This window comes from Typopeltis vanoorti, chromosome 19 (genome assembly GCF_054136105.1).
Source record: "Typopeltis vanoorti isolate ZY-2024b chromosome 19, IOZ_Tvanoo_1.0, whole genome shotgun sequence".
Lineage (NCBI taxonomy): Eukaryota > Metazoa > Arthropoda > Arachnida > Uropygi > Thelyphonidae > Typopeltis > Typopeltis vanoorti.
The window spans coordinates 11,087,462-11,107,654 of NC_143567.1; the positions used below are offsets into that span (position 1 = coordinate 11,087,462).

The window sequence follows — 20,193 nt, forward strand, 5'->3', positions numbered from 1 at the left end:
ATACCATTGTGCACTTCATCAATGATTTCCGGTGTTGTTACACATTTTGGACGTCCTTCACGTGGATCATCTTCAAGGCTGGTATGCCCACGTTTAAACGTGGCAGCCCATTTCTTAATTGTCGAAAACGAAGGAGAAGAGTACCATAAATGTTTATGAACTTCAAATGAATTTCTTTTGGCATTAAGCCTTCTTTTACAAAGAATTTTATACCTGCACTATACGATACTCAAGTTCATCCATTTCAAGGGATACAGACAACACTTTTGCTTCAGACAGCTGTATAAAACAAACTACTTGATAGACTGACTTGCAATTTCACATGGATGCTTATGACAGATGTACCAACGTAGAAAAAAAAAAATCTTGCCGATAGTGTTGCCATCTATGGTCGAGGATGAGAACTTTTCAGACCATCCTTGTAAAAAAATAATTGAATTTTAAATCTGTTAAATTTCCTATAACACTACAATATATAAATACAGACCTCAGAAAAAGGATTTTTTGCATCAAGTCAATATCTAAATAGATCATATGCTTTTTTTTTTTTTAAACAAGAATTCAAATACTATTTATACTTATTTAGATTTATACTTTATTTAATCTGCCATGTACCCTCAAGGGGTGTATAGGATATGATATTACTATATGAAAAAAATTACATCATCGCTAACTTCCTATCTACAATTTTCCTCCAAATCAGTCTGTTACTTGTCAAGACTCCAACAATATCAGATCTTATATTTCTATCGTCTAAAGCACTTTGTACCGTATCAATCCACCTATATCTTGGTTTTCCTCTGGGTCGCTTTCCTGCCAACTTGGCAGAGAACCCTTCTTTTGCTAATCTTTCCTCACACATTCTGTTTAAGTAACCATACCACCTGAGATTAGCTCTGCTAATGCATTCCTGGATGCTGACAATGTCAAGTTCTTTCCTAATATCCTCGATTTTAATATGATATTACCATTGATGCCATCTGTTCATGCCCCTAATCTTTCTCAGGACTCTCATATCTGACGTCTCTAGTCGTTGGTCAAGTGTTTTACTTATGACCCAGCTCTCCGATCCATAAGTTAAAACTGGTTTGAACACTGTCTTGTATACAGCTAATTTAGTGTTCCGACTAATTTCTTTCTTATTCCATATGAATTTATTCAGTTGACTTCCCACCATACCAGCTTTGCTGATTCTGTTGTCTATTTCTATATTTAATTTACTATCTATAGTAAAAATCTTGAATAAGTAGCTGAAATGTTTTACTTGTTCCACAGGTTCTCCATTCACAACACAGTTGACATTTTCAATGATTCTGCCTATTTTCATTGTATTTGTCTTTTTATTGCTGATCTTCATACAATACCTATTACAACAGCTATTCAATTTAGTCAGAGAATCTTGCAGACTTGTAGAAGATTTATTTAGAAGTATAACATCATCCGCATAAAGCAAAGAGCTGACATTAACATCTCCAATTTTATTATATCATGATTAATATAAATTTCCTTCATAATGTGATCCATATAGATAATGAATAACAGAGGGGATAATGTACATCCTTGTCTCACATCAGATTTATCATTAAACCATCTTCCTGTACTTCCTTCAATTCTAACTGATGACTTACAACTCAAAAAGAGACTAAGTATTGCTTGATATAATGCCCAATTGACAACTGCAGCGTATTGAAATAATGAATATCGACAAAACTTAAATACAGATCTTTGTTATATTAACATGCTTTCTTGACTATTTGTCATAAAGTGAAGATCTCATCCTGACAGCCTCTGTTTCGCCTGAATGCAGCTTGTTCTTCACCAAGCTTTTCTTCCACAATTCTTCTCAACCGTTTCTCAAGTATACTTGCATAGATCTTGCCAGGAACACTCAGTAGGGAAATACCTCTGTAATTCTCACATTCAGTTTTATTTCCCTTTTTTATATATGGGTACTATGAGAGCTCTACTCCAATCATTGGGAATTCGTCCCTATGTCCAGGCTTTCTGAACTATGCAGTGTGCCACTGTAAGACTCTTATACCACCATACATCAGCATTTCTGGTCGAATATCATCTACTCCAGCTGCCTTTCCACATTTCAAGCCTTTGATGGCTTTTTCTACTTCAAGTATGGATATGTATTCCTGACTGTATGCCTGGTCATGTTTTTTTAACACTGTGCTGTCATTAATGCTTGTTTCATTTAGCAGTTTTTCAAAGTAATTACTCCATACCTCAAGGATATCTTTTTCTCCCGTTTTCATGTCACCTTTATCATCTCTAACTCCTTTTATATCAACAACCTCCAGAATATTTTGCCACCTTCTTGATATTTATTTTCTATATTCTTGCCTAAGTCCTCCCATGACTTCTGTTTAGTTAGTTTTACACAGTATTTAGCATTCTTGCATTTATCTCTGTATTCTCTAAGAGCACAAACTGACTTATTTGACAGGAACTTTTGATATGATTTCTTCTTTTCCTTCACTGCCTCTTTAACTTCATGTGTCCACCAGGGAGTTCTGATTTTTTTTTATCTTTGCAGGCAACCTCACGACATGCCTCTCTGGCAGAATCAATCAATGTTTTCTTTAGTTTGCCACTGAATCTCCAAGGTTTGATTCCTGTTCTCAAACTCTTTCATTTTTTCTTCAATAATCTTTGTGTATTTTAGTCTACAGTTCACATCTGAGAGCTGCTCAACTTTTATTCGCTTTAAAACTTTCTTACATGTTATTCTTTTCAATATGAAATTCAATATTATCCTGCTCAAGACTAAATAGTGATCACTTCCAATTTCAAATCCTCTGTACACTCTGGTGTCCTGCACCAGGGAGAAAACATCACTATCATCAATAACATAGTCAATGAGACTTTTCTTATTCCTTGCCTCTTCTCTCCATTGTGATTTTGTCCACATTTTTATGTTGGAACATGGTGTTAGTAATAACCAGTCCATGTCCTGAGCAGAAATCCAACAGATATTTGCCATTATTATTAGCTTTGCTCTTTTCTCCAAATTTTCCCAAAATATTTTTTTATGTCTCACAATCATTTCCTACTCTGCTATTTAGATACCCAACAAGGACCAACTTTTCCTTTTTAATTGTGTCAGTAGCTTTCTCTAGAGCCTCAAAAAATTCCTCCACTTCTATCTTAGTAGAACCTTCTGTGGGACCATAGGTAAAAATAAGTCTCATTGTCCAGTTTCTCATTCTCATATTTGCCCACATTACTCTACTTGAGACTGACTGCCATTCAAGAAGATTAGCCTCATATTTTGTATTGAATACTATGGCTACTCCTTCTTTTCCTTAATTGTAATTGCCTGAATATAACATTTTGTATTTATTGCTCAGAAAGATCTCACCAGTTTTTGGCTTTTTTGTTTCAGTCACCCCTATTAGGTCGATCTGGTACTTATCTAATTCCTCAGCTAGCTCCATAATAGGGGTGACTATTATGGAGCTATCAACATATGAAGTTGATAGCTCCATAATATCGGTACTATCAACATACGAAGCCATTTAGGCTTCTTATGTTGATAGTACCAATCTTTAACTCTGGTGATGTTGAGTTGAGGTTTGTTTTCAGATTTGTTCCAGTAGCTGACTTTTCGCTGTTCGCCCTGGTTCTCTGGCGTAAGCAACAGGGGCCTTGTTTAACCGGGTGACACCCCAGCCAGCATGAAATTTTGTCATGTCGTACCATCATTTTTTATTTTTGTTTAACCAATAAGAATACAATTTGGTCGGCTAAATCCCAAATTTCCAGCCCATACTCGTTCGTTCAGTATCCAGGTAGATACCTAACAGGGTGCACCACGAGAAGGTGAGGATTGGACATTAGGTCAGAAGCCCTGGTCGGTTCTCCGCATTTCTTTAAAGGCTATGTGGAGGTCTCCTCTCAGTTATATAGCTTTGACCCTTAAGCACCCCAGGCATACAGTCAGGAATACATATCCATACTTGAAGTAGAAAAAGCCATGACTTGAAATGTGGAAAGGCGGCGGAAGTAGATGATATTCAACCAGAAATGCTGAAGTATGGCGGTATAAAAGTCTTACAGTGGCTGCACTGCATAGTTCAGAAGGATTCACAGAGGGACAAATTCCCGTTGATTGAAGTACAGCTCTCATAGTACACATATATAAAAAGGGAAATAAAACTGAATGTGAGAATTACAGAGGTATTTCCTACTGAGTGTTCCTGGTAAGATTTATGCAAGTATACTTGAGAAACGGTTGAGAAGAATTGTGGAAGAAAAGCTTAGTGAAGAACAAGCTGGATTCAGGACAAATAGAGGCTGTCAGGAACAGATCTTCACTTTACAACAAACAGTGGAGAAATCATGGGAATATAACAATGATCTGTATTTAAGTTTTGTCGATCTGGAAAAGGCATATGACAAGGTGCCAAGAGAGAAGTTATTAGAATTGAAGTAAGTACAGGAAGATGGTTTGATGTTAAATCTGTGGTCAGACAAGGATGTACATTATCTATATGGATCACATTATGAAGGAAAGTGGTATTAAACCTGATATCAAAATTGGAGAGGTTAATGTCAGCTCTTTGCTTTATGCAGATGATGTTATACTTCTAAATAAATCTGCTACAAATCTGCAAGATTCCCTGACTAAATTGAATAACTGTTGTAATTGATATGGTGTGAAGGTTAGCAATAAGAAGACAAAGACAATGAAAATAAGCAGAATCACTGAAAATGTGAACTATGTTGTGAATGGAGAACCTGTGGAACAAGTGAAACATTTCAGCTACTTAGGCACGGTTTGTAGTGAAGATAGTTAATTAAATATGGAAATAGAAAGAGAATCAACAAAGCTGTAATGTAGGAAGTCAGTTGAATAAATTCATATGGAATAAGAGAGAAATTAGTGGGACCACTAGATCAGCTGTTCAAACAGTGTTCAAACCAGTTTTAACTTATAGATCTAAGAGCTGGGTCAGAAGCAAAACACTTGACCAAAGGCTAGAGATTGCAGATATGAGAGTCCTGAGAAAGATTAGGGGGACGAACATCAATGGCAATATTATATTACAAATGAGCATATTAGGAAAGAACTTGACATTGTCAGAATCCAGGAATGCATTAGCAGAGCTAATCTCAGGTGGTATCGTCAATAATCTCAGAATGGGTGAAGAAAGATTAGCAAAACAAGTGTTCTCTGCCAGGTTTGCAGCAAAACGATCCAGAGGAAGACCAAGATATAGGTGGATTGATACGGTACAAAGTGCCTGAGATGATAGAAATATAAGATCTGATAATGTTGGAGTCTTGACAAGTAACAGACTGATTTGGAGGAAAATTGTAGATAGGAAGTTAGTAATGATATAAATTTTTCATGTAGTACTATCATATCCTGTACACCCCTTGAGGGTAGATGGCCGGAATTCGATGACGAGGCAATGAGAGGAGGGAGCTGATCTTTTGTATAACGGTTAAGGGTAGCAAGTATGTGGTGGGGGCTTAAATGCTGTGTGTAGGTTGCACTTTTTTTAAATCTTGGCTTTTTTTTTCTAATGTGCCATGGATGTAGGGTATGGTGATTGCATTTCTAAACTCTTTCTGAAGAGAAGACTGGGGAATGGGGGAGGAACTGATTATTTTTTTAATACTGTGATTGCTGTAACCATTGGAGAGGAAAGTGTTGTGTATGTGGTCAAGCTCAATTGTAAGGGTGGTTTCACTGGAACTAAGATTGTGGGCTCTCTTGGTTGGAGTTTTAATAATGCCATATTGTTGAACAGGGTGGTGGTGGGAGAGAGTTTGTGAATGTATCTGCCTGTATGTGTGAGTTTTCTATATACAGTGAAGGAAAGTGTACCATTAGGAAGGTGTTTAACTAAGGTTTCTAGGAACCGTAAACAATTGTTCTTTTCCTTTTCCACCGTAATCTGGAATCTTGGATGTAGGCTGTTGAGGTGGTTGAGGAAGGAGTCTAATGTGTCTGGGCCATGAGGCCAAATAGAGAACACATCATCTAAATATCTTAGCCAGATAGAAGGTTTGAGAGGGGCTGAGTCTATGGCTCATTTTTCAAAATCTTCCATATAAAAATTGGCCAGAGGAGATGAGAGGGGGGGGACCCATGGCTGTTCCCTCTATCTGCTTGTAGATTTTTTTCTTCCAAGAAAAATAACCAGAATTGATGGAAAGGAAAAGAGATCTAAGATGTCAGAAGGAAAAACGTTTTCTAAAAGTGTTAATATATCAATTAAGGGAATATTGGTAAACAATGAGGAGATGTCAAGCCTTACCAATGTGTCTGTGTTATTTAAGGTTAAATTTTCTATGAGGGTTTTAAAATGGGTAGAGTTTTTTATATAGGATGTGGAAAGTCCAATGAGGGGGGGGGGTCAGAGAGTTGGCCAGCTGTTTTAACAGTTTGTAGTAAGGTGTGTTAGTGGCATCTATTAGAGGCCTTAGAGGGGAATTAGGTTTGTGGATTTTTGGTAAACTGTATATTCGGGGGGTGGGGGAAGCAGAAAGGTGCGTGTTTTTTCGTGACGTCCAAGGGCCAGGAAGATACTTATTTTTAAGTAAGTTGTTTAATTTTCTAACTTGTGTTTTTGTTGGGTCGTGTTCTAGTGGGATGTAGGTAGATTGATCTCGGAGGATAATCTCCATTTTTCAATTGTATTCCGTAGCATTAAGAACGACTGTGGCATTACCTTTATCCGCTCTGGTGATGACAATACTTTTTTCTTTCCATAATTTCATGAGAGCAGTGCATTGGGGAGACGATAAATTACTTTATTACTTTTTGGAAACGAAGACTGGACGAGGATGTTGGCGACGTCAGGTCTGATGTTATTTGCTATCTCCGGAGCTAAGCGATAGATCCCGCGTTTGATATTAAACATTACATCAAGCACCGGCACTTCTTTTGGAGCGACCGCAAAATTGTGGCGAGGCTTAGGGAACTGGCGGCATCATCGTTGAGTCTTTTGGAAGATAGGTTAACTACTGTCCGGAGCAATTGAATTTGCAGTTGCAGTTGGCTTTACACAGGTTGTTATATTTCTTGATATATTTATTTTTTATTTTTTGAAATTCTTTCTGTGCAGAAGCTTCTGAGATGCCAGAGAGAATAGACCAAAGTTCAGGGTTAAGTATAGTGGAGAGCTCATATTGTAAGCAGCCAATGGTAGCGTTCGTCTCGAAGAGGGTGGCACAAGTAGCGGCGATTTGTTCTTGCAGTAGTGCAAAGCTGGCGCAGTTATATATGCGGAGGGCTTTTTTGGAATGAAAGTTGATCTTTAGCTCTTTGTTCCAGTGGAACAGGCCTTACAACTGAGCTTGACCACATACACAACACTTTCCTCTCCAATGGCTACAGTGATCACAGTATTAAAAAAAATAATGAGTTCCTCTCCCATTCCCCGGTCTTCTCTTCAGAAAGAGTTTAGAAATGCGACCACCATACCCTACATCCATGGCACATCAGAAAAAATAGCCAAGATTTTAAAAAGTATAACCTACACACAGCATTTAAGCCCCACCGCAAACTTGCTACCCTTATCCGTTCTATAAAAGATCAGATCCCTCCTCTCTCATTGCCTGGAGTTTATAAAGTAACCTGTTCCTGTAAGCTGGCATATTTTGGACAGACAGGCAGATCAGCAACCATCTGCCTGGAGGAACACAAGTCATACATCTGCAACCACAACTATGGTCAGTCAGGCTTGGCTGACCATGTCTTGGATACAACCCACAGGATCTCATGAAAAACCCACCATGCTCCACCACAGCAAATTTAAAAAAGAGAAACTATTTTTGGAATCATCAGCAGCTCTCAGAAATCAACCAAATCTTAATAAATGCAGTTGCATTAAGCTTCCTAAGATTTAGGAAACACTTATCAAAGATCCCACCTTACATTCCAGGCCACCTACAACCGCCCTTTGAGGATGCTCCATCTAGATAGGACTTTAGTGTCACCCACGTGGTTGGGCTTAGTATTGTATGGTATATGTGTATATGTTACATTAGTTTTTTTTTTTTTGTAATCCCTGAAGATGCCTCAGTAACTGAGTCACAATATAGGAAGTATTAAATTCTGTTTTAATCCTTTCTGAGTGCTGTATACAATCCATTAAGCCTCCAACATGATATATATTGCCCTGTTTAAGGTTTTTGTCTGGTTCTCCAGCCAAATGGCTGCAGGTTCAAATCCCATCGTGAGCATGGATGTTTGTGTTTATCTGTGAAAATACTAATAGCGGTGATGGTGGGCAGCAGATGGCACATGTGGATGATGATCGCTGTTTGCTGTAGTTGGTGAAGTGAGTGGTGAAGACTGAGGGTTATAGAGTAGGTGCCTTCCCTTGATGAGTCTTTGGACTCCCTGGAGGTGTCACATAATAATAATACTCTCGTGTACTGTAAATCTCCTTAAAACTTCGGAGCCTGAGGTGCTAGACTCTAGTGCCTTGGGCCCCGAAAAGTGTAAATATGGCCCTGCTCGTGTCACTCTTCCAAACTCTTATAATAACTTCCAGGGATGGCCTCTGGTTCTTTTCTTTTTACCTTCTACTAAAGGGTGTTTCAGAATACTCATTACAAACTTCTAGGGTATGTGGGGGGTGGGTCAGGATAGATCAGGTTTTGATTAGCAACCAATGCCTAATTTTGCAGTCTTACAGGTCAGAAACATATCCAGGTATGTGCTGACAGAGTTCAGCCACTGGTATCAGATCAGACCATTAACATCAGGGATGGTTTACGCTGACTAGGGAATGAATGTTTACATAATTTTATCATGGGCTCAACCCCAACAAACAGTTGATCAGCAAACAAATTCACTCGTTCTGGTAGAGTCCTCACAATCAACAATTTGGATCACCCCCTCAGGTTGGGTTCATGCCGAAACCATAAACTCCTCTCCCTAGTGATGATGTCGCATTGACACACATCACATTAATGAACAATGGTAAATTATACAAATGCCAACTATGTGAACATGATGTTAATGTATGGCAAAGCTCAATGTAATGGGAGGGCTGCCCATTGTTATGCACAGCATTTTCCACATCGTCCAACTCCATCGTACGACTTGCCATATCACAGACTTCGATGAGGAGGTGCCTCATCGGGTTGAGGAGAACCCTTCTGTAAGTATCCAAGAGACTGCACATGCCATGGGTGTCCCTCACTCCAGCACCCTGTGGGCTCTGCATGCTGATCAGCTACACTCCCTTCTGGGATTAGAAGGTTCATGCACTGTGCCCAGCCGATTTTACACCATGGGTTGAGTTCTGCAGGTGGTTCAGTTGTTATTACCCTGTGTCTGATGTTTACGTTTTTTGCAGGACACAGTTGGGGACACGGGTTGCTAATCAAAATATGATCTACCCTAACTCTTCTACATACCCTAGTTTGTAATGAGTATTTTGAAATATCTTGTATAATACCCTCTAGATTAATATGATAAAATCCCAGAACTAGTGTTCTTCACCAATTATGCTGTATTCACTAGGGAAGGCATGTGGAACTACCAAAACAGCCACATTTGGTCCAGGGACAACCCTCATATTACTCACTGATATGGATTCCAGAACAAGTTTCCCATCAACATGTGGGCACACACCACAGGTGATGAGTTGATCGGATCATATCTTCTCCCACCCCACCTGAACAGTCCCATGTACTTGACATTCCTGCAAGAGACACTGCCATATTGTTGAAAGATGTACCATTGAACATTAAGCAACAAGTGGTTTCAACAGGATGGTGCACTACCACACTTTTCGCATGACAGGACACTACCTCCACCAATTGTTTGGTGGGTGATGGATTGGCAGAAGTGACTCAGTGGCATGGCATGGTCTGCAAATTCACCAGTATTAACTTCACTGGACTTTTTTTTTTTTTTTTTTGTCTAGGGCCACATGAAGAGTCTAGCATACAAAATCCTGTGGACAAGCAGATGATTAAGTTTTTAGAAATAGTTATTTCTATCACGAACTACAACTGAACAGATTAATTTAGCCCTGTTGTATAGTGTCTTGAAAACTCCATATTGGTGGGATTGTTGGTGAATGTAACTGCCTGTATGGGTGGGTTTTCTATAAACTGAGAAAACCAAGGTTCCATCAGGCTGGCAGGTAACTAGTGTGTCTAGAAAAGGAAAGCTGTTGTTTACCTCTTTTTCCAGGGTGAACTTGATTCTGGGGTGTGTCTACTTTAACAATGACTATGTTATTATTGGTTTTAGAGATAACATAGATAATTAGATTTAGAGATAATAGAGATAAATATCATTTTTCAATAGACTGCTGTAAAAAGTTATGGATTTAAACAGAATATATGCTACTGGAAAATGAATTTTACTTGCCAAGGAATATAGGAATTTATGAAGGCCTTTATCAATACTAAAAAAAGTCCATAGCAGGAATGAATTTTAGAGCTACAGCATAATCTTATCCTTTTGACAACAGTGAGATTTCTTCATTAGATAAAGGATGGCGTGAAATATTAGTAACGATTCTTGAGGTGTCAGTATGGGTTCTAGGCAGAAGATCCTTTTTATTTAAAATTGATCAAAATTTCTGAATAGGATGTTGTTTGTCATAAAAACTTTTTACGCTGAGTCAGAGGAAATTCCATAAAAAGTATTGCATTCCTCAAAAGATAAAATATCAGATAATTCCGCAGTAATAGAAGTAATGCATCAATAAATGAAAACCAGTTGTTTTTTTCTTCTCATGAATCTGATTAACAAAGAATTACCTGCATGCCAGTACATGCAATGTGCTTGCATATAACAAAAAACTCCAATGAACTGTGCACTCCTGTAACTTTTTAAAATAGTTATTCTATTGATATATTTAACTCTTTTTCACCAATTCTTTTCACAAACCAGATGCTTTCTTAAAAATATTCTCTCCATAAAGCACACAAATAGATCCAAATATTGAGACATAAACGGAAGACATAACGATAAAATTATAAAGATGGAATAACACTACCACAGGAAAAACTGACAACGGCTAGGAAACCTAGCTAAATTTCTACAAATATTATACAATTTTTCTTATATATGTATCATTTCGATACTTTATAATTTTATCATTATATCTTCCACTTATATCACAATATTTACATCTATCCTTATTCACACAATTCCTGTCTCTTCTCAAACTCATTCAATGACTAAGCTTGCAAGTGGCTAAACCCATTCCACACAATGGATTTAGCCACCAAACAAAAATTCATACTCTTGCAAACTGCATTCTGTGCTATTTTATGTATAGTTGTTCCTAGTCTCTTCCTTCTTCCCATGTAATGAATCTTCTACATCAATATTATAGAACCTTTTGGTAACATATGTTTATCATATCCACTCTTTTGTACTCTCAAACCAATTTCTGCAACCCATAAATCATCAATCTATCCTTATAAGGAGATCATTACAGATCTTACCATCTTGGTCACTTGCCTCCACAAGAAACCCAAACAACTGCTTCAAAATTTCTACAAACTCAAGCAACCAAATGTGTGCATGCCATGACGTAGTCATATCAATAAACACCTCATCTCTACTTGTTACTATAACATCCCAGTGATAACATGAACTGTTTTCTCTTAACTTTTACACTGTATCCTCTAAACATGAATTGATTTTAAACCACTGCTCCAATTCCAGTCATCTTTAATTTCTTGCAGTCCAATTCCAACAAAGCAATAAACAGTTTATATTCTTTTCATTTCAAAGTGTACAGCCTTACACTTTACCACATTAAACTGGAAATCATTATCTAGCTATCCTGACTAAATTGAATAACTGTTGTAATAGAAATAGTATAAAGGTCAGCAATAACAAGACAAAGACAATGAAAATAGGCAAAAGCACTGAAAATATCAACTGCATTGTGAATGGAGAACCTATAGAACAAGTAAAACATTTCAGCTACTTAGGCACAATTTTTAGTGAAGAAAGCAAATTAAAAATGGAAATAGATAACAGAATCAACAAAGCTGGTATGAACCGAATAAATTAATATGAAATAAGAGAGAAATTAGTCAAAACACTAAATTAGCTGTATACAAGACAGTTGTTGCATCGTATATCTCTGATATTGATATATCGAGGCAATATATTTAACTTTATCCTTTCCTACTTCAGCCGCTATATCAAATCCTATCACATGTACCTCTTTGTTAAGTCGGTTGCACCATTGTTAATTGATCTTCATTAATATTAATTTTAACGTTATGTCTCGCTTCTCTTATATCTTTTCTTAGGTAATTTAACCTTTTAAGAGCCACCAGAAACTACCTGTTCCCTGAATTCCATGAGTTATCCTGGTCACTCAGGCAAAATTTATTTTTTATCTGCGCCAGCCTGAGCCTTTAGGTTAGAGATAAAGTTTATCTCAAAGTTTATCTCTGAGTTTATCTCTAACCTTAAAGGTTAGAGATAAACTCAGCCTTTAAGGTAATCATAGAATATCAGGTGCCACTAATAATGTTAACTGAATTCTTAGAAGCCTTGGGTTCTCTGGCCTATTTTAATTTATTTGCAGTCGTCACCTACTATTTTCAATTGGGGTATTCCCGCACACACACACGATCATAGGTTCGATGTTTTATGAAGGATCAGGGTCAGTCATCACGATCAAACACATGTAAGTCATCATCATCATCACATTCCTGCCATGTACCCTCAAGGGGTGTACAGGATATGACAGTACTACATGCAAAAATTACATCATTACTAACTTCCTATCTACAATTTTCCTCCAAATCAGTCTGTTACTTGTCAAGACTCAAACATTATCAGATCTTATATTTCTATCGTCTAAGGCACTTTGTACCGTATCAATCCACCTATATCTTGGTCTTCCTCTGGGTCGTTTTCCTGCCAACCTGGCAGAGAACACTTGTTTTGCTAATCTTTCCTCACACATTCTGTTTAAGTTACCATACCCCTGAGATTAGCTCTGCTAACGCATTCCTGGATGCTGACAATGTCAAGTTCTTTCCTAATATCCTCATTTTTAATATGATATTGCCATTGATGCCATCTGTTCACGCCTCTAATCATTCTCAGGACTCTCATATCTGCGGTCTCTAGTCTTTGGTCAAGTGTTTTACTTCTGACCCAGCTCTCAGATCCATAAGTTAAAACTGGTTTGAACAGTGTCTTGTATACAGCTAATTTAGTGTTCCAACTAATTTCTCTCTTATTCCATATGAATTTATTCAATTGACTTCCCACCATACCAGCTTTGCTGATTCTGTTGTCTATTTCTATATTTAATTTACCATCTTCAGTAAAAATCGTGCCTAAATAGCTGAAATGTTTTACTTGTTCCACAGGTTCTCCATTCACAACACAGTTGACATTTTCAATATGGTACCTTCATACCATATCTATTACAACAGCTATTCAATTTAGTCAGAGAATCTTGCAGACTTGTAGAAGATTTATTTAGAAGTATAACATCATCCGCATAAAGCAAAGAGCTGACATTAACATCTCCAATTTTGATATCAGGTTTAATACCACTTTCCTTCATAATGTGATCCATATAGATAATGAATAACAGAGGGGATAATGTACATCCTTGTCTCACACCAGATTTAACATTAAACTATCTTCATGTACTTCGTTCAATTCTAACTGCTGACTTACAACTCAAATAAAGACTGAGTATTGCTTGATATAATGCCCCACTGACACCATATAACTGCAGCGTATTGAACAGCTTCTCTCTTGGCACCTTGTCATATGCCTTTTCCAAATCGACAAAACTTAAATACAGATCTTTGTTATATTCCCATGCTTTCTCGACTATTTGTCGTAAAGTGAAGATCTGATCCTGACAGCCTCTATTTAGCCTGAATCCAGCTTGTTCTTCACCAAGCTTTTCTTCCACAATTCTTCTCAACCGTTTCTCAAGTATACTTGCATAGATCTTGCCAGGAACACTCAGTAAGGAAATACCTCTGTAATTCTCACATTCAGTTTTATTTCCCTTTTTATATATGGGTACTATGAGAGCTCTACTCCAATCATTGGGAATTCGTCCCTCTGTCCAAGCTTTCTGAACTATGCAGTGCAGCCATTGTAAGACTTTTATACCACCATACTTCAGCATTTCTGGTCGAATATCATCTACTCCAGCTGCCTTTCCACATTTCAAGCCTTTGATGGCTTTTTCTACTTCAAGTATGGATATGTATTCCTGACTGCATGCCTGGTCAGTGTTTTTTATCACTGTGCTGTCATCACTGCTTGTTTCATTTAGCAGTTTTTCAAAGTAATTACTCCATGCTTCAAGGATATCTCTTTCTCCTGTTTTCATGTCACCTTTATCATCTCTAACTCCTTTTACAGCACTCTTTACTCCATTCCTAAGCTTCTTCAACAACCTTCAGAATATTTTGCCACCTTCTTGATATTTATTTTCTATATTCTTGCCAAAGTCCTCCCACTTGTTTAGCTAGTTTTACACACTGTTTAGCTTTCTTACATTTGTCTCTGTATTCCGTAAGAGTAAAAGCTGACTTATTTGCCAGGAACTTTTGATATGCTTTCTTCTTTTCCTTCACTGCCTCTTTAACTTCCTGTGTCCACCAGGGAGTTCTGATTTTTTTATCTGTGTACACAACCTCACCACATACCTCTCTGGAAGAATCAATCAATGTTTTCTTCAGAGTTTGCCACTTAATCTCCAAGGTTTGATTCCTGTTCTCAAACTCTTTCATTTTCTTTTCAATAATCTTTCTGTATTTTAGTCTACAGTTCACATCTGAGAGCTGCTCAACTTTTATTCGCTATAAAACTTTCTTGCATGTTATTCTTTTCAATATGAAATTAAATTTTATCCTGCTCAAGAATAAATAGTGAACACTTCCAATTTCAAATCCTCTGTACACTCTGGTGTCCTGCACCAGGGAGAAAACATCACTATCATCAATAACATAGTCAATGAGACTTTTCTTATTCATAGCCTCTTCTCTCCATGTCAATTTGTGCACATTTTTATGTTGGAACATGGTGTTAGTCCATGTCCTGAGCAGAAATCCAACAGATATTTGCCATTATTATTAGCTTTGCTCTTTTCTCCAAATTTTCCCAAAATATTTTTGTATGTCTCACAATCATTTCTTACTCTGCTATTTAGATCCCCAACAAGGACCAACTTTTCCTTTTTCATTGTGTCAGTTGCTTTTTCTAAAGCGTCAAAAAATTCCTCCACTTCTACCTTAGTAGAACCTTCTGTGGGACCATAGGCACAAATAAGTCTCATTGTCCAGTTCCCCATTCTCATATTTGCCCACATTACTCTACTTGAGACTGACTGCCATTCAAGAAGATTAGCCTCGTATTTTGTGTTGAATACTATGGCTACTCCTTTTCCTTGATTGTCATTGCCTGAATATAACATTTTGTATTTATTGCTCAGAAAGATCTCACCAGTTTTGGTCTTTTTTGTTTCAGTCACCACTATTATGTCGATCTGGTACTTATCTAATTCCTCATCTAGCTCCATTTCTTTGCCATTCAGGCTTCTTACGTTGATAGTACCGATCTTTAACTCTGGTGATGTTGAGTTGGGGTTTGTTTTCAGATTTGTTCCAGTAGCTGACTTTTCGCTGTTCGCCCTGGTTCCCTGGCGAAAACAACGGGGGGGCCTTGTTTAACCGGGCGACGCCCCAGCCAGCATGAAATTTTGTAATGTTGTACCGTCATTTTTTTATTTTGGTTTAACCAATAAGATTACAATTTGGTCGGCTAAATCCCAAATTGCCAGCCCATCCTCGTTCGTTTAGTATCAAAGTAGATACCCAACAGGGTGCACCACGAGAAGGTGAGGATTGGACATTAGGTCAGAAGCCCTGGTCGGTTCTCCGCATTCCTTTAAAGGCTATGTGGAGGTCTCCTCTCAGTTATACAGCTTTGACCCTTAAGCACCCCACACATGTAAGTAAGGAATCAAAATATTTATTAAACTCATTATATAATGCCATACAAGTTAAAGTAGTTATCAAATCTAATTTTAGCTTCTACCATTCTTTCACTCTCTCGCTCTTAAAACTATTATGCATTCACTTCAAAATGTTAGCAAATTCACTATATCAACATATAATACATTCTTAATTACAGCTCAATTGGATATTTATGCATTTTAGCACATAAATAATCTCTCTCGAATTAATTACGACAGAATCTCTATCTAACTGAAATTTCTTAAAGTTCATTTTTAAAGCATAGTCATTTACATAAATCTTAGTTCTTCACTCTTTCTTCCATTATAAATTTTAAGATGCATTCTCTTAACACTGTTAGTCAATTCTCGAAAGAGGCTAGAACAAGTGAGAGTACTTACCTATTCTTTATCGGTTTTCTTCCGTCCTTCCTTCTTTGTTACGACTCTGGTTGTCTCTATCTTATCGCCACGTGGGTTACACGTGCTCACCTGAGCTGGGCGCTCTCTCTCTCTGGTAAGATTTTGCGTCAATGACCTTCTCATTGACGGCCTACGGTTGATCTTGCCGAAATCTGCTGCAGCGTCATGCCGGAACTTTTCGTAAGTCAGCCCTCAAAAATGAGAGTCGAACTGCGATGAACTCTTGGAGCACACAAAGAGAAATGCAGGAACAAGAAAAAAGGAGGGTGATTTACTTCCATGTTGCGGGTTTTATACGCTCCCCTAGAGCGCCACCTTTCCGAGTTTGAATTTCTCTTATTGTCTCACCCATTGGTCTCAGGCTGGGTGACTTCACCGATCAACATACGGGACTTCTTGTTTATGGGAACGTATGCGTCATGATGTCTTCTCAGATGTGATGCCCGCGGGTGCTTACGCTGTTCTTATAGTATTAAGGTGATCTTTGCCCTATGTACTGAATAATACGCATTCTTTCATTTATAATATTTCACTAATGATTTCTCTCATATCTGCCCCTTTTTGCTTACTTACATTCATGCTAGACATATAGATACATTAATTTAAATTCACATAATTCACAGTTTATCATACAAGATGTTGTTACAAAAAAAAAAACATAGTTACACTGCGCTAAAAGATAAGTATGCATATATATATATATTTTTTTGTTGATTGTTAGATTCTGGAATGGTGAAGTCATGTAAAATTGAAGTCGACTATTTTAGATCTAACACAGTGTTCAAACTAATTTTAATTTATGAATCTGAGAGTTGGGTTAGAAATAAAACACTTGACCAAAGACTAGAGACTGCAGATATGAGAGTCCTGAGAAAGATTAGAAGCATAAACAGATGGCATCAATGGCAATACCATATTAAAAACAAGGACATTAGGAAAGAACTTTACATTGTCAGCATCCAGGAATGCATTAGCAGAGCTAATCTCAGGTGGTATGTCCACTTGAACAGAATTGGAGGAAAGATTAGCAAAACAAGTGTTCTCTGCCAGGTTGGCAGGAAAAAGACCCAGAGGAAGCACAAGACATAGGTGGATTGATACGGTAAAAAGTGCCTTATGTGATAGAAATATAAGATCTGATAATGTTGGAGTCTTGACAAGTAACAGACTGATTTGGAGGAAAATTGTAGATAGGAATTTAGTAATAATGTAAATTTTTCATGTAGTACTATCATATCCTGTACATCCCTTGAGGGTACATGTCAGGAATTTGATGATAAGAAGTGTGGATTCACTCTGAAAAACTTCCCAGTGGAAAACAAAGGAAAATTAAAAGCCCAGTAAGTAATAGGTCAATGAATTCAGTTTAAAAAACACAAACTGTTACATTTAATGCATTAATTTAACTTAAAACTATTCAATCTGTAAATACTTACAGGATTAACACCTCTATAAATACTGTCTCCATTCATTAGAAAGTTTGCAAAGTCTTTTGGAGGAAACATTGGTGGCATTTGACCTGTTCCATTAGCAAATTGTTGATATGCCATTCCCATCTGAGCAAGAAATTCTGCTGAGTTCATCAAATTGGCAATAGATTTATCAAAATAAGGAAATGGAACTGATCCCATTGGAGGAAATCCATAGGCACCCCAGGGTATATGAGAATAGGAACCCATGGAAGGATGCATATATCTCTAAATATAAACAGAAACAAATTAATACAATTTTCCTTCCAATAAAACATTTCATTTATAAGAATAAATAACACTGTACATTACTTGGTCTCAATTATAATATAGTTACGCATAAACACAGTTGATTAATTTAATAATGATAAAATTACTGATGTTTCAATTCATGTATTATGAACTACCATCACTGTATTACAGTTGGAAATTAATAATTCAACAATGCAGGTACACTCATGTTCAGAGAAACTGCATCACCTACTGTAACAATGTTTTTTGGTAATTTAATTTGAATGCCTGTTTGAAAAGGGATAACACAATAACTGTCACCAATAATGAAGAAGAAAATATAACATTTTTACTTTTGATTAATATGTGGCTCTTTTTAGTACCAGATGTGACATAATTAGGAAATGACAACAAACTTGACAAATTTCATTTGAAAACAGCTACTGGTATTCCCATTTTGCTGTTTAGTACTTCATAGGTCCTCTTGCCTATATTGCACCTTGACATTGGGAAGGGGGTCACTGACAAAATCAATTTTCTGATGGATGCAACTGTCAATTCGTGTTTCCATGTCCTTATAATGGCTTCTTGGAGCTTCCAAGGTGTTTCTGGATTCTTTTTTTGTGTGTGTGTTTCAGTCTCCATTTGGTATCACAAATTCTCAATGGAGGTTGAGATCCGGGATGTTTCCTGGCCATGGTAGTCTCTGAAAGGAGTGCTCATTGAGCCCACTTATTAACCTTCAACAAAAATTAAAGTTCTTTTTAAGTACTAAAATCAATCTTATTGTACATTTTAGGGTTATAATAGCATTACTTATACTTTGTGCCCTATGACAAGGGGCAGTCATCCTGAAAGATGCAGTTCGTTGTTTTGTAAAGTTGTCTCTGATAGTAGGCAGCATTTCTAAAATTTTCTGGTACACTTGTGCATTTACTAATTTTTTGTGAAATGCAAATGCCCAACACAATGATACGACATTCAACCCTAGATCATCTGACTGGCTGAGAATTTCCCTGTTGACAGACAGTTAGGCTTGAATTTTTCCTGGATCATCTTAGAACTATCTGTCTGCCATTGGTGCAATGCAGGATAAACTTTTACTCAACAGAAAAAATTACTCTTTTCCACTGATCAGGGATCCATTTGGCACCAATTTAACTGAGCCTATCTCATTTTTATGGTTAACAAGGGCTTCTTTTTAGGGAACCTGGCTATCAGTCCCTTTCGAATGAGTCTTCTACTGACAGTTACATAACTTGCTACAACTCCTATTTGTTCTTCCCAGTCCGATTTCAAGTTCTCCAGACAATGCACGGTGATTTTTGAGGCAGAGCTGCTTCAAAACTCAATCTTGGCATGGTGTAGACAGTGGCTTTCTTCCTGTCCCCTTCCTTTCAGTAGATCCAGTTTCTTTCACTTTCAACAGCAGCAGATGTACCACAGTAGATAGACAGGACACCAATTTAGCTATTTCACAAGAGAAATAGTCTTCTCTATTCAAAGCAAGAATCACATTTTTTCTTCAAGTTGTTAATTGCGCATAACTTAGCCATAGTAATCTCAACATGAAAATGTGAAAACTAGCCGTTACTGTCTATTTATAGCATAAAAAATTCCAATGCAATAGCAGCAATTATTACATTATACAAAAACCCATGGGAATGAAAGATGATAAAATACAATGAAATATTTAATGATATACCAATGAAAATGACCATTTAACTACTAAAAACTATATGTAAGGTGATGCAGTTCTATGAACATGAGTGCATACAGAGAATAGAATCTCTCCTTGTATGCAGCCATGAGACAGCCAAGTGAAAATGAAAATCTCTTAGGATGAAATAGATCAAATTAAGAGTGTGTGTGAACGTGTGCACACACACACACACACACACACGGGTTATTAAGTTATTAAAAAAATCTTATATAATATTAAATCACATAGTCCTTATATGAACTATAATGTCCCAGAGTTTTAGCATGGAAAATACATCGATAAGGACTGGAGGAACTTTCTTTAAAGAGGCGACTGTATTTATGGGAGTGTATAGTAATTTGTGTCATTCCACCAAAAGATCCTGTGGCTAGTATTATTATTATTAGTA

The 20,193-nt window shown here is 37.1% G+C and overlaps 1 protein-coding gene across 1 annotated transcript in view; it reads right to left on the reverse strand.

Annotated features, from left to right (window-relative positions):
* Positions 1 to 20,193, reverse strand: part of LOC150095851 (protein strawberry notch homolog 1-like) — a 527,670-nt gene that overhangs the window by 423,789 nt on the left and 83,688 nt on the right. Inside the window, exon 3 of the mRNA XM_090409548.1 lies at positions 17,819 to 18,079. Within this exon, the coding sequence (XP_090265674.1) occupies positions 17,819 to 18,079 (261 nt within the window). The remainder of the gene's footprint in view (positions 1 to 17,818; positions 18,080 to 20,193) is intronic.